The sequence below is a fragment of the Sturnira hondurensis genome, unplaced genomic scaffold (assembly GCF_014824575.4).
Source record: "Sturnira hondurensis isolate 20B ecotype Veracruz unplaced genomic scaffold, ASM1482457v3 Scaffold0022908, whole genome shotgun sequence".
Classification (NCBI taxonomy): domain Eukaryota; kingdom Metazoa; phylum Chordata; class Mammalia; order Chiroptera; family Phyllostomidae; genus Sturnira; species Sturnira hondurensis.
Window position 1 is genome coordinate 393,101 of NW_028095539.1, and position 15,934 is coordinate 409,034.

Sequence of the window (15,934 nt, forward strand, 5' to 3'; positions counted from 1 at the left end):
GTCTTGATCAATGTGGATGTATTATGAGTGAGTGATTTTGAGAAGATTTACTTTTAGCACATACTGTGGTATAAAATCTTTAAGCAAATAATAAATAATACAGTCTGTATTAACCTGTATCAAGAGGGTAGTTGATATGCAATTTTGCTCAATAAGATAAAAATACTATTGAAATAAGTATTTAAGAGTCATCACAATTATCAGAAACATTGGTTTGGAATATAATTTTGTGGCTTATAATTTAGCTGACTCATGAATTCACCTCCCCTACCACCTTTTAACTCAAAATGACACTTCTTATGTTCACTTTTGTCAGGGACCAGCTCTTCAGTAGTTTTTGCTCCTTGGCCTCTCCATGATGGATTACTATGAAGGGCAATCAACAATAGCAAAGCAGGAAAACCTTGACCCTGCAGTTAGCATTTGTGCCTTATCTATACATGATTTAGGACAGTTTTGCCAAACATTGAATTATTTTCCTGTGGGAAACTTGAGCCCTAAAAGGAAATGAACATAGCTAAAAGGCTGCATATCACATGGGACTTAGGTTTATTTTTAGAATGGCACTATCATGCCATATTTGGACTGAAACAATGTGATAGCAGAACATTATCTTATTAAAGAGCTATTTTTTCTGAAGAAGTCACCTAATTTTTTATTACATTTGTATGCTGTAGATTCAACATAATAGGTATATAACTGTTCAGCTGATAGAGTGCCAAAGTATGTATTAGTTGGTGGCACTAATTTGGCAAACGTTTCTGGAGCCTGCTTTCTGTAATAAAGATTCTTTGGCAGCGCATTGATTATCATACATAGATAGCTGTCATGCTTGGGGTAAGTTGTTTTCTCTTTGGAAGGTAGAAAGAGAGCAAATAAGGATTGGTACCAGTGGGGGTTGGTATGGTTATTTGATTGCCCTGAAATGGAAGAGCTCTTTGCTAAGTGAGGCAAAGATAATAGACAAACTCAAATGAATTTTTGCCTCTGAGAAATGATGTTTTTTGGGTTTGGGGGCGGGGAGAGATAATGAACAAAGATAATTCATACTGAGCTCTATGGTGTTTTTGTTAGCATGGCTCATAGGTTAAAAAAACATTTATTGCACCATTTATATTTTGTGTCTGTTTTTCTGTTGCCTGATTTTTCTTCTGTATAATTTCATTTGGATAAGATAAATTATGATGTTGGTAAAATACAATGGATTTCTGAGTTGCATGCTATCTGGAATTGCAGATCCCCGACAAGGCACTAAGTCCCAAACACGGGAAAATCTGCCAAACACATTTTGTCCTTTGGCCTCCCTCCCCAGGCAGAATGTATGCCAGCATCATAAATCTCAAATGTGATGGGAAAGAGCTACCACTGATGCACAAGACTTCGTGCTACCTGCTTTCCGTGCGGCATCCCATTTGCTGCTCATAAACTCGGTGAGAAAGAGATCATTGCATAGATTTTACACAGAAGGATATTAAGGTTCAGAGTCGTTAAGAAACTTATCCAAGGTCATACAGTTGAAATGGGGGAGGCCGTATTCAGAGACAGAACTGCCTGACCCATGGTTAGAGTTCTCTTCAGTATGTTGTGTGATCTCTGTAGAGCACCTAAATTCTGTTTTCGTCTGTGTCAAAAGTCCAACTTGAGTCTTCACATGCTTGTGGTGGGTTCTGAAATGCCTTCCATTACTCCACGGTTGTGGAAATCTAGTTCTAGTTTGCTTTCTCTGCAGTGCATCAGAGCATGTGTTCAGAATGGAAGTTTTAAAGCATTAATTATCGAAAACCTACACAATATTTAACTTATTTAAATATGTTAAAGACCAATTTCTTGTCTTTTTTTGGTTCACCTTTTGAAGTCTACTATTAAGTGTTACCCAGTGACAATCATACTGGAATTATTACTTTTGCCTGTAAGAGCAAATCTCCAAGATAAATATACAAAATCGTATTTACCTGCAATCAAGTTTCTGCTGAATCCCTGCCGCTGCACTGGTGTGGAAGAACCACGTGCAGAGTGAAAGGGTGCCGATTAGAAGAGCCGTGGGGCTGGTCACACAGGGACAAGACAAGTGTGTGTGCACAGGTGCACATGTTTTATTTTCTCAAAATCTGAGTTTAAGATAAAGATGGTTTTGCACTGTTAGATTATTTATTTATAGAATTGTTGATTAAACTATGGAATGGATTGAGGGGCTTTTTATACAAAATATGCTGTGCCTCATTACTAAGGTACAGAGGGACTTTATTAGAATACTTATAATTCAACAAAATAGGAAAAGGTAAATAAGAAAGAAATTTGAAAAATAGAGGTAGAACAGGAAGATAATACACAGATATACAGGCCATGAGATCCTGTGTTGTTTAAAGTTGGGCTGTGAATTTGGTTCTGAGCTTCCTGGAGGCCAGAACAAAAATGGACATTGAATCATTGTCCATGGGGGGGAAAATACCATTTGTGTAGGAGAGACAGGACTTCTGATTGCTCAGGCACTGAGTAATGAGATAGGTGTCCTCACCAACCTCCCCATGCAGTACAAAGTCTGCCTAGCAGACGTGTGTGTGTGTGTGTGTGTGTGTATATGTGTGTGTGTGTGTGTGTTAGTAGGGTCTCTAAACATGCCAACAGCATGATTTTGTGAAGATGGTTCTTTGAGAGGCTGGAATATGGTGGTCTAAAAATATATCTATCTATACTGGTTAGCCCCAATAAAAGAATAAAACACAGGATAATTAAAAGATTATTATCATTTTGATCTGGAATAATTACAATACATGTTGAAGGCCACCTAGCATTTACAGAAAATGCCCTTTTGATTAACTTCCAGGAGGGCCACGTGTTGGTATTTTTTCTTTTTGTTTTTATATTTAAGAGCATGATATATTTCTTCGTGCATCATTAGGGCTTTAGTGATTTCTGCTTTTTTATAAATGGTGAACAGCCTTCATCCCAGAAAACATGCTTATATGAGTAAAAAGAAAAAGCACATTGTCAAAAGTCAGTGTCATGTCAGTTTTAGTTACAAGAGTCTAAAAAACAAAAGCATTTTTTATATTTTGGGAATCATAAATGCCACTGACTACAGATAAGAGAATTTCTTCACTTTCACAATATATGTATTTGAGTAAAGAATGTGGGCTAGAAAGAAGCCAGTTGGATTTCAGTAGCAGCTCCTCGCTTTCTTGCCGAGTGACTTAACTTCTTTCTCCTCAGAGGGCTGTTAAAACAGACAGGTCTGTGTGATCCATCTGTAAGTAAGGTGTGCAGAACAGTGATTGCAGATCTGCCTTAGCTCTTGTTATTGTTGCTTAATTATTTCTAAATCTGGCAAGCGAATGTCACATTATTTTGGACAAGCTGTAGTTGACTTTTTAAAAGCAAAATGTAACCAAAAGATTATTTTATTTCTCTGAAGCATACTGTAAACATAGGACATGGTATAATGGATTTGAGTGGGGTTTTGGTGTTTCTGTTTTATTCTTTTTTCTTGAGTATTGCACGATGGCTTTTTAACAAAGCATGTGCAACATTCCAGTCTAGTCTTAAGATTCAACTTCTTCTTTAGGCATGAAACCACTGTGGAAATAATGATCTTCCCCACGCTGGTTATTTCTCATGGCAACCTTCCATTACATTTTCTTTGTTTGGGTACTTTCTTTTTCTTCCTGCCATTCTTAGCTTTCTATTTTTCAACTTGAGTTTACAAAGGGTGTGTATTCAAAGGGTTTCCGCCAGTTCCCAGTACCTTGCTAATCCTGAGAAGTTACCCAGTGGGCCAATTCTCACAGTAAGGTATAAAAATAGTCATCCAGAAAAATTACAGAATGTGGTACCACTGTGTTTTGAACTAATGGCTGACTTTCAAAACCAACACAGGGAGAAGAAAACAGCACAAACATTAGCTTTTGCTTAGATTTTTCTCGGAGCAAATTATTTTAGAAGAACTTTAAAATTTTAAAAAGGAACAAAGCCTCACTGTTGCTTTATCCCATACACTAAAAGAACATAAGAATTGGAGCCAAGAAAGAAATTATCTAGAAACCAGTCACGTGAACACAGCCTACTTTTGATTTCTGTTGAGGTTATATGCAGCGTCCATTTCACCAGTTTTAGTCCACAGAGTCAGTCCGGCATTTTATTGATTGCCCAGTAAGTACAAATCATTATATGAATTTGGGTGACTTGACTTCACTATACCTAAATTTCCATACTGTATAATAAGGAAGTAACAGAGCCTTTTTCTCTTTCAATAAACTTTATTTTAAGAGCATTTTTAGATTTACAGAAATACTGTGAAAATAGTGCAGAGTATTCCCACATACACTGCACTCTTTCCCTATTATTAACATCTTCCATTGGTATAGTATATTTATCATATGCTCATAGTTAATGAACCAAAATTTATACAGTATTGTTAACTGAAGTCCGCACTTTATTTAGATTTTCTTCATTGTTATTAAATGTCCTTTTTCTGTTTCAGATCCCATCCAGGATACTGCATTACATTTAGTCCTCACATCTCCTTCTGACTATATCAATTTCTTAGGCCTTCCTTGTTTTTGATGACCTGGACAGTTTTACTGGTCAGGTATTTTATAGAATGCCCTTCAACTAGAATCTGTCTGATGTTTTTCTCATGAGGTTTATAATTTTTTAAGAAGAAAGTATAAGTAAAGTACCATTTTCATTATCTCATATCAAGGGTACGTGTATTATCAATATGATTTACCACTGTTGATGTTGACCTTGACCATTTGACTAAGGTCTTGTTTGTCAGATTTCTCTACCAGGTTACTTTCTTTCCCTCCTTTCCACACTGTACTTTTCTGAAGGAATTCACTAGGCACAGCCCACACAGGAATGGGCACCCTCTGTGAGTACAGGGTGTCTACGTAAGTTACTTGGCATTCTTCTGCATGGGAGAGTTGTCTCATTCCCTTCTTTATTTATTCTGTCATTTATTTATCTAAGTATGGACTCATGGATATTCATTTTATGCTTTAGATTATAATCCAGTACTACTTCATTTTATTGCTCAACTTGTCCCAATTTTGGCCACTGGGAACTCTTCCACTTAGCTCATGTATCCCTCTGACGTACTCCTAGGGTTATGGGCTTGTATTTTTTGTGGTGGGAAATTGGGGAGGGTTTCTTTACACACTGACACTTCTATATGTTCTGTATGTATATAACCTACCACAGCCCTATAATTAGCCATTTCTCTAAGGAGCCCTGGTTCCTTTTATTGGTAAATTAGAAACCAAGATCCTGACACTAAGTGTGCTTATTGCTACTGGGTGTTACTACTTCTAAGTCATCTCAACTGACAGAGTAAGAAATGTGTGTATGGCAGTACCTTTTTGTAAATCAGTCAGCATGTGGGTTAAGCAGACAGTGCATTGGCGTTTGAATAGGATGGAGTCAATAAACTTTATAAGCAGTTCTTTGCAACTTTGGATATAATTCTTAGATATATAGACTAGAAGTAGGACAAGACAAGTACAGTGAGTGACTGTTCCAAACCAGCAGGGTAATCGCTGTAAGGGGTCTACTAATGTGGTGTCTAAATTTATGCAGCTTTTCTTTAGGACAGATTGGCAGAATACGTCAAAATCCAAAACAAGGGTTATGCTGGATCTTTAGGGGAATAGAGTGGTTGTGGAAACCACCTCCTGTCCCTTAAGAATCATGGCTCTACTTTCAGCCTTGTTTATAATAGCAGAGGAAGTAGAACAGCCTGAATATTCCTAAATCAGAGATTTGATGTAGTAAACTATGGTATAGCCACGTGACAAGTTACTTACTGTGCATTAAAAATACTAGGGCAGGGCCACAGCCAGCATGCCTCAGTTGGTTGGAGCATTGTCCCCTAAACCAAAAGGTCAAGGGTTCAATTCCTAATTCCTGGTTAGGGCATATACCTAGGTTGTGGTTTCAGTCCCACCCCTCCAAGGTTGGGGCACATTTAAGAAGGAACAGATCACTGTGTCTCTCTCATACTGATGTTTCTCTCTCTCTCTCCCTCCCCCCCAAAATCAATATGCATGTCCTCCAGGGAGGATTTAAAAAATGCTAGAGCAGGATAACTGTCAGATAACATGAAAAGATGCTCACAACATTTTGCAGTTAGTAAAAGTTAATTTTCAAAGCAGTGTAAACTTACAAAATAATTATGTAAAAAGTTAGGCATGTGTCTACCTAATTTCTGTTTTCTGCAATTATTTTTATTTCCCCTAGTATTATTATTATAAGGAAGCAAAAAGTCTTATCAAAGTAGGAAAACAAAAAGGTTTTTTTGTTATACTAAGAAAACAAGAAGATTTTTTTCTTTTAAAAATGCAATAAGGTCATTGATTTGGGTTATGTTTGGGTAACAGTGAGTAGTCTCATTTGGCAGGAGTATGAATGGAAAGGTGGGGGAAAAAGCTTTGGAGTTTGGTGTGGGGTGTTAATTCTCAGTATTTTTTAAGTGAATAAATTTTTTAAAGCACTGATATTTTAGAGTACAGTTTTTAATGAAATTATTTCCAGCAATGCACATATTATCACGTTATTCAAATATACCATAATTTAATCTTTTTCTGTGATGTACATTTGGTGTCTAGTTTTTAGCTAATGCAAATAAATTTATGCTGAACATTTTTGTACATACTTTGCTTCTCTTGGATGTATGTTTTGTTTCTCCTGGGTAATACCTAAGGAGTAGATTTGCTGGGTCTGGGTAGGTGTGATTTTAACTTTATTGCCTTGTAATTCACCAAGTTGTTTGTATCATTTTACAACTTTGTTAGCAACAATTGAGAGTACCACTTTCATATCCTCACCAACATTTGGTATCGAATTTTTATTTTAGCCAGTCTAATATGTTTTAGTGTGTGTATTTATTATGTATACTGTTTTTATTGCTGCTTGAAATATGAGGGATGGTGTACCACTATAATTCAAGGGTTTTATTTAAACCTTTACTACATAAGAGATACAGAAATATTGTATACGAACTTTGAGAATTGACTTTTATAAAATGTTGCAAACATTTTTAACATTTGTTATTACATGAAAAAGAACAGTGTGTCTAAAGGAATATACATTTTAAATTATTGCAGCTTATTACAGAATTTCTGCAAGTATAACGTGTATGTAATCAATCAGAAGCAGCATGCTAATGTATTTTAAAATCATTACAAAAATCTCTCCAGCCATGTCGCACATGATGAATTACTGTGGTGTCGTATATTTAAAGCAACATGGTCTAGGAGCTTCTTAGCATGCTTCTTGTTTTTATAAGTAAAGTTTTATTAGAATACAGAAGTGTTTATTTACATATTGTCTGTAGCTACTTTTGCTCTACAAAGGGAAGGTTGAGTAATTGGAACACTGAATGGCCCACAAAGCCAAAAATACTTGCTATCTAACTTTTAACAGAAAAAGTTCGCAAGATGTTAATATTACATAATCATACTGCATTTTAGCTTTCTTCTGGAGATTAAAGCTATTTTCCCTGGGATTAAATGAAGCAGCGAAAACACAAAACCAGCTGATCAGGAAAAAAAAAAAACTACTACCATTAACTACAATAATTTTCAGGGCCTATCAACTGACTATTTTTGCCATTCCCTTTTCCTTTAAGTTTACATCTCTGCACCATCGCCTTCGGTACGTTTGTAAAAGCTTGTTAAGCCATTTTACCAACTGTAGTCTGGTTGAGAGGCTGTGTGTGGCTCACTTAATCAGTTTGGCCCTGAATAGTGTCATCCAATATGCACCACATCAGCAGGTTCCCTGCATTAGCTGTGTTCGCTCCTAGCTGTTTGGTAGGAGGCAGGTGTATTGTACAGACCCTAATTTTACAAGCACTTGGGTTTACATGTTTTACCAAACCCTTTGTGGCGTTCTCTTAGGAAGGAATCATCCATAATGTTACTGTGATTTGTTTTCAGAATCTTTCCCATTTAACGATGTCATTATTCTGAAAGGAATTTACTAAATTTGTCATTAGAATTTCTGGACCATTTTTGTACAGTTTGGCTTCTGGTAAGCCAAATGGATTTATTCATATTGTCAAATTGGATTTATTCATAAGTTCTGTATATTTTCTTAGACCAAATATTTTAAGCATTTGGCTCACATGGAGCTCTTAGATTTATTATCACTCTTGAAAGCATCAGAAATTCCGGCATGTGAATTTTCAAATTCACCTGTTTTCAAGGACATTTTACTCCTTGATTCTCTGGAGACTCCTATGATTGATCAGTGGATAAGAGATGAAAAATGGATGAAAACTGACTAGTTACAGAATATTTCTGGTTTTTTCTTTGTTATTTTTCTATCCTGTGTGCAGTTGAAGCTTCAGATCATGTATCTCCAATAACCATGCATCCTTTTCAAGTGATCTCTACAATCGTTCTGATGCGACTGATTACCTGGCAGAAAATATTTCAAAGCTTTCCATATTCCTCTCAATTCTTAATATAGTTTTCTAACTTTCCTGATTGTCTTAACCCACTGTGTATCATTCTTAGCATGTTTCAGAGCTTTCATTGTTGTTTTATAAAATTTGTACAGTAAATTCATCTGACATTTAAAAAATCAGAATTCAGAAATGGAGATATAATTCAAGTGGAGATATAATTGAAGGATAGAAGTAACAGCTTCTTCAGAATTTTTTATAACTACATTCTAAATATAAATTAATAACATGTCTATTCATCATTTCTAGAAAGTTTTGTCAATGTAAAATTTATCTTAATCATTGTTTTTAGTGCTTTAAATCCCTGTTCTTTTTTTCAAGCCCCAAAACCTTTCAGAAACTGCTTAATGCTGCTTTGGGTCACTGTCCTTCAGGACTTTGAAATCAGTAATTCTGATTTTCAAGTACCCATTTGATTGAATTACTCTGTTCAGAGTATTCCAGGTACGAGCCCTATCTGTCATTGCACAAGAAGTCACTCTCCCTGCAGCCATCTTGGCTGGCTGGCTGGCTGGCTGGCTGGCTCATTGTGCTTGTAATTGACATAACCCTGTTTTTTTATTTGCTTGTTGGCCATTTGTATAATTTATTTTATGAAGTGTCTTCTCACATGTTTATCCATTTTATTAGGTTCTTTTCTTTGAATTCTGTCGATATTCTGGATATAGTTCCTTTTCAGATACATGTTCTTCGTGCCTATGTCTTAATAGCATGATTTATCATTAGAAAATTGTAATTTCAATGAAGTCAGTGTTATTTTTTTCTCGATGGGTGAGATAAGTTTCAAAATTGAAGCTGGGACTCTTTGTGGTCCATTTGGCTTCTTGAGCTATTCATGAAACATACTTCTCAGCAGTAAAGATTTCCTAATTCCCTAGCAAAGAATATATGCCTGTGATCATTTCTGTGTGTAGTTATTTCACATTCTATGTGTGTGTTAAAATTGAAACTGGGATCAGGAGAATTCACATACTCTAGGGCTAGGTTAAAAAAAACTAAACTCACAATAATGCAGCATATATTTCTGATGTAGACCCCCTTTCCTTGTTATTTTTCTTGACAATTGCAGGATGATTTGATTTATGTTTTGAGCCAAAAGACATGTTTTTTCCATTGGAATTGGAAATGAATTCCATATGTAATTTATATACAATAAAATTCACCAATTTTAAGTGAATGGTTCAGTATAATTTAACTACAGATGTTATATATCATCCTTCCATCACTTCAAAGTCTACTCTCTGATCTGCTTCTCATGACAGTTGAGAAGCCTTATTTCACACTGTTTGGAAGTTATTAATGAAATCAATCATCACAGCTTTTTTTCCCAGATATTTAGTTGGATTGTCTTTTAAATTATTCAGTTGATAAGGTTCTTTCCTATTTTATTTGGTGCCTCATTCACATAGATCTTGACTCAATCATTAGCATTGGAGGTCCCGCTTGGGAAAGGCTGTTTGTTGACCGTGTGAGCCCCGGCTTTGCTCAGTCTCAAAGCAGCGCTTGCACTGTTAGGGGTGCATTTATCAAACATGACTGGGTGCCATGCACCATGCTGGGCGCTGTGGAAGTTACAAAACTGAGTCACTGTTTCTACCCCTATGTGAGTAAGTTTAAAGGTAACATAAGAGATACAAACATGAAAAATACTGTATTCTAGGCATCGGGTATGTATGTATCCTATATATCAGTTGTGTGTGTGTGTGTATATGTGTGTGCAGAGGACAGCCCTTGCTCTCAGCATTGCTAGAGACTTTGCTTCTTTTCACTTTTATCAAGTGTACATGTCAGGCACTATGTACAAGTCAGGCACTGCTCAAAGCTCTTTGTATCTTTAACTAATTTACATACACATTTAATGTAACCTTTACTATAGCTTTGTAAGGTGGGTGATGCTAGCCAGAGGAAATAAGAATCTTACCTCAAGTTGTTTAACTACTAAGAGAAACCGAGCCAGCTTTAAAACTCAGATATATCCAGGAGTATCCAACCTTTTGGCATTTCTGGGCCACATTGGAAGAAAAAGAGTTGTCTTGGGCTGCACGTTAAATACATTGTGATGCGTAATCACAAAAACAGATCTAGTAACATTCTAAGTAAATTTATGATTTTGTGTTGGGCTGCATTCACAGCCATCCTGGGCCTCAGGCTGGACACCCTTGAGGGAGCCATGCCCTTGGTTTTTAAGGCCTTGAGGTAAGTATGGATTTATGTCATTTTTAGCATTTAGGTATATATTCTTGGAGTAGTACTGAAAACTCTTAATCTAAAGCATTTGAATCATCCTGGGTCTCTTTGTATAAGTATCCTTTTTTATACTTTTTTCCCATCGTAATTGGAAATGAGTTCATATGTAACTTATGTACAATAAAAGTCACCAATTGTATTTTATTTATTTTTTTAAAGATTTTATTTATTTTCAGGAAGGGAGAAAGAGAAGGAGAGAAACATCAATGTGTGGTTGCCTCTCTCACCCCCACCCCCTACTGAGGACCTGGCCCGCAACCCAGGCATTTGCCCCGACTGGGAATCAAACCAGCTATCCTTTAGTTCACAGGCCAGTCGGTACTCAATCCAGAGCCACACCAGCCAGGGGATATTTAACAATTTTAAGTGAATGGTTCAATACAGTTTAACCACAGATGTGATAGATAATATTTTCATCACTTCAAAAAGTTCTCTGCTTTCTATAACATAATTTTGCCTTTTCCAGAATTTCATATACATGGCATTATAGATAATAGTCTTTTAGGTCTGGCTTCTTTAACTTAGTAGAATGTTTTTGAGATCCATCCATGCTGTGTGTTTGTCAATAGGCTTTTCCTTTTTTGTTGCTGAGTAGTATTTCACTATATGAATGTAACACCTTTAAAGAAAATTTTCACTTACCCATTGGAGCACATTTGTATTGTTTCCCATTTCAGTTATTACAAATAAATCTGCTATGAACATTAGAGTTCACATCTTTACATGCATTCATATTTCCATTTCTCTTGGATAAATTCCTAGGGTTGGAATAATTGAATTGTACAGTAAGGGTATGTTTAACTTTACAAGAAACTTTCAAATTGTTTTCAAAGTATTTGCACCATTTTGTACCTTCACCAGCAGCATACGGGAGTTCCAGTTGTTTCATGCCCTTTGCCAGCCCTTAGTATCCTGGACCTTTTTCATGTGGGCATTCAGTGGGTTTGTAGCGGAATCTTGCCATGTTCTTAATTGCTATTTCCCTGAGGACTAATGATGTGGAGTTATTTTCTTGAGCTTATTTGCTAGCTTATGTCTTATGTGGGCTATGTATTCTGTCTTTTACCACCATTCTCCCCTTTTTATCACTTGTCTCCTTATTTTCTTTAAGAATTATATTCTGGATAAAACTTTATTATCAAAGAGATTCTCATGGTATTTTGTCCTGGTCATGGTTTACATTTTCATGTTTTTAACAGCGGTGTTTGTTTTGAATAGGAAATTTTTTAAATTGGGGTGAAGTCCAGTTTATCATCTTTTGTTTCACGATTCATGACTTGCAGGGACCCCTCTAGGTAACCGTGCAGCTCCCTCTGTTCAGCTTTTTCTCTCCAGCATTCCAAGCTACACATTCTAGCTGCCTTGCCCTCCCCAAATTCTGCTCCCTCTTTCCCCAATTTCAGGAGACTCTTCCCACCCCTGGATGTGTGTCTGTTCCCGTCCATGTGCTACAGCCAGGAAGCTGCACCAGGCAGTAGCTGCTGTAGCCTTAGGTCTCACGTTGAATTTTGTCCTTCTATCAGGAATCGCCACAGTTCTGAGCTGTCTTAACTGTCGTTAATAACGTATAAAAAACTGGTAGTCGTAAATGCCAGTTAAGCTCCTTGAAAAGCAGTGTGGCAGCGTCTTTGAAGGTTTTAATAGATTACTGGTTAAGAAAGAGCATAGACTTTAAAGTTAGTTAGTTCAAATCCCACAGCTGTAATGTATTTATGACCCTGGGAACATAATTAGCTGAAAGACTAGACTAGAGAAATTACTGGACAAGAGAGGAATATCACTTCATTTTTCATCTTGAAATGGGAGCGTCAAGCTCTCAGATGGAGTCCTGAATATGATAGAGTCTCTTCAAGGAGAACCAAGGCTATTTTCTTGGCTGTGAAGACAGTGCATTGTGCAAATAGAAGGTCATGTTTCTGTGCTCCAGTTCTTTAGCATGTGAGCAAATAAAATTTAACAAAGGGGAAGATTCTAGAAATAGCTGGACGCTTGGTATGTTTTACAAAGGGTTGCTAACATTATTGACACTCAGTTTTAGTTAAGTCATGACAAAAGCAAAGGATGCTTTCCCACAGTCTGTTTGCATCCCTTGGACTTGGTAGACTAGCTTCATATTGAGTCAATCGCTGTGTACATTGTTATGCCATTTGCTCCTAGGATAAACCCCAGCTATGGGGCTTCCATTTTCTATCTAAGAACCTGACATATGAGTTTGATGCCAAAGGCTCAGTTAAATCAACTTTTTTTTTTTTAGAGTTGTGGACCTGTGTTTTCCTTTATTTCTTAAAAGAGTGAGTTTGTTTGTTTTTTGAGAGAGGGGAAGGGAAGGAAAAAGAGGGAGAGAAACATCAATGTGTGGTTGCCTCTCCTGTGCCCCCTGCTGGGTACCTGACCCACAACTCAGGCGTGTGCCCTGACTGGAAATTGAACCAGCGACCCTTTGATTCACAGCCGGCACTCAATCCACAGAGCCACACCAGCCAGGGCTTAAAGCAACAGTTTTTATACCCAGGGTTGTTTTTTTTTTAATCCTCACCTGAGGATTTTTTTAATTGACTTAAGAGAGAGAGAGAGATTGATTGGCTACCTTTCATACCCACCCCCCCAGTGAGGGATCAAACCCACAACCTAGGTGTGTGCCCTGACAAGGGATTGAAACCACAACCCTTTTGGTGTACAGGATGATGTTCTAACCAACTGAGCCACCCTGACAGGCTATACCCAGTTTTTTTTAACAGGAGCAGTTTACCTCCTTCAGAAGCCTGTTTTGAATAGCACATTTTACCTATCACAGTAGAAAGGTAACCAGCTGCACTTTCTTACAAAAGGAATGAGGTGTACATGAAGTATATAGAGTGAAACAGGTTGCTATTCTTCCATCTTTTTCCCCCATCACATTTAATTTTGCTTTTACTCGAGTAGTTTGTCTGTGAAGACATAGTAACTCTAGACATGCTCTGTTCAGAAAAAGTCCAGCCATTGTTAATATAACAAGAATGGTTTGTACAACATCAGTGTAGCTGGCAGCCAAGGAGAGGACTAGAATACACATACATAAACAATGATGACTTCACTGTTCTAGTCAGTGGGGGTGGTAGATGCCACTGAGTGAGCATGTGTACTGTGTGGCTGTCACATTCAAAATGACTGAGCAAATAGAGCAATGAATCTGCATCATTTTGTTCCTCCACAAAAACTATTTAGATGATTCCCAAGAGTGCAGCTACGGGCAACTGGTGATGGACAGCTTCGTCACAAGAGTGTACCTTCATATGCATCACCTTTTGTGCAGAGTTTTTTGGCAAAACATCAGATCACCCAGGTGACTCGGCCCCCACTACAGCCCAGATTTGGTGCTCTGTGACTTCCAACTTTTCCCAAAACTAAGATCACCTTTGAAAGGGAAGAGATTTCAGAATGTTGATGAGGTTCAGGAAAATATGATGGGGCAGCTTATGGCGGCGATTGGGAGAACCGTGCGAGGTTCCAAGGTGCCTACTTTGAAGGGGACTGAGGTGTCATTGTCCTTCGTACAGTATTTCTTGTATTTGTAGCTTGTTCATTAAATGTCTCTATTTTTCGTATTACATGGCCAGGTACCTTCTGGAGAGACGCAGCCATGTATGTTTTTGCAGCACTTTAAAGCATGTGAATAAGAAGCCCAGGTGGTAGAAACCTGAACACATAGGGACACAGTTGATCACTAAGCCTTGTCTTGCCTGTGTTTCCACAGGAGTCTCCCCAGGACAGTGCTATCACCCGGGATATTAACCGGACGTTCCCAGCCCATGACTACTTTAAGGACACGGGAGGAGATGGACAAGATTCCTTATATAAAATATGCAAGGTATTTCATGTGAAAAAAAAGACTTGGTTTTGAATGGTCAGTCTGGTTCTTTAAGTTTATGCAAAAGGTAACTGCAGTATATAATTTGTATTTGATGTTTAAGAATGGAAAAAAAAGGAGAGAAATGCTTTGTAAAATGAAAGGTAAGAACACAATTTTAGGCCATAATGAACAGGAATGAATTGTTAGTAAAATGGTAGGGCTCCTTTGACCATTTTAATCAGGGCTTTCGATGACCGTCCCCTGGCTCCACATTCAGATTTTCAAAAGCTGGTTTTGTAAAACCAGTTGAGCTTTGTAACATTGCAAGCTCCTCTTCAATTCTCAAAATGTAGGGGATGAACTTGGCCCCTGGGACACATCTAATAGTAGCAAGTGCTGATGCCCATCCAGGTGGACTTTTAACCCTGCAGCATAATAAATGCTGGGAAATACTGGTGTCTGTCAGCAGGTCTGTGCCTGGAAACCACAAAGAAAATGATATACTGTTCAACTTTGGTAACTCGTTTTCTAGTAGATTTTGGTAACTTCAAAGCCAAAAGGAAGAGTTGAGACCAGAGTTCTTTTTTTTTTTTAAGATTTTATTTATTCATTTATCTTTAGAGGGGAAAGAGAGAGGTGGAGAAACATCATTGTATGGTTGCCTTTTGTGCGTCCCCTGCTGGTAGTTAGCCTTCAAGGAACCAGCCTGCAACCCAGGCATGTGCCCTGACTGGGAATCGAACCGCGATCGTCTGGTTCGCAGGCCCGCGCTCAATCCACTGAGCTACGCCAGCCAGGGCTTGAGACCAGAGTTCTTAAGCCTTACTGTTCCTGTGTCTTCTCCCCCAAAGCTAATCAAGTACCTATTTAACATCTACATATGAACCACAGTTGAGGCACAAGACATGTCCTTAAGGAACTTAAGTGTCGTGATTGAAAAGGCAAAAGAAACCACTGGTTTTTGAACAGGCTACAAATAAAGGCTGATTCTCCAATGGTAAACAAGGTCCTTTAAACTATAAGGGCAGTTAGAATTTAGAGAAATGCTTCCTGAGTGTGGGGGTGGCTTTTCCCGCAAGTCCCCCTATCCACCATGGATGAAAGTAAACACTACTAAGACATTATCTGCTTGGGGAGGAGAGGTGGCCAGTTTCTCCGAGGAAAAAGGCCTTGAGCAGTGGCCAGTTTCTCAGGGGAAAAAGGCCTCGAGCCCCTTCCTCCAAGGGCTTCTATTGGGTTGTAATACACAGGAATACAGGGCAGCAAGGATCAAACAGTAGATAACATTTCAAAGAAATCTGAGGGCTTAGTCTGAGTCAGAGTCAGTCAGGAAGGGGGTTTTGCAGAAACTTTAGGGTTTCCTGCTCAGACCCCTAACATGAATGAAAGCACTC

General features: G+C 37.8%; 1 protein-coding gene across 6 annotated transcripts in view; it reads left to right on the forward strand.

Moving 5' to 3' along the window:
* The window catches only part of RABGAP1 (RAB GTPase activating protein 1), a 164,171-nt gene that overhangs the window by 114,406 nt on the left and 33,831 nt on the right, over window positions 1–15,934 (forward strand). For all 6 annotated transcript variants that reach the window (XM_037036821.1, XM_037036824.1, XM_037036820.1 and 3 more), the window contains one exon: window positions 14,445–14,558. In XM_037036821.1, the coding sequence (XP_036892716.1) occupies window positions 14,445–14,558 (114 nt within the window). The remainder of the gene's footprint in view (window positions 1–14,444; window positions 14,559–15,934) is intronic.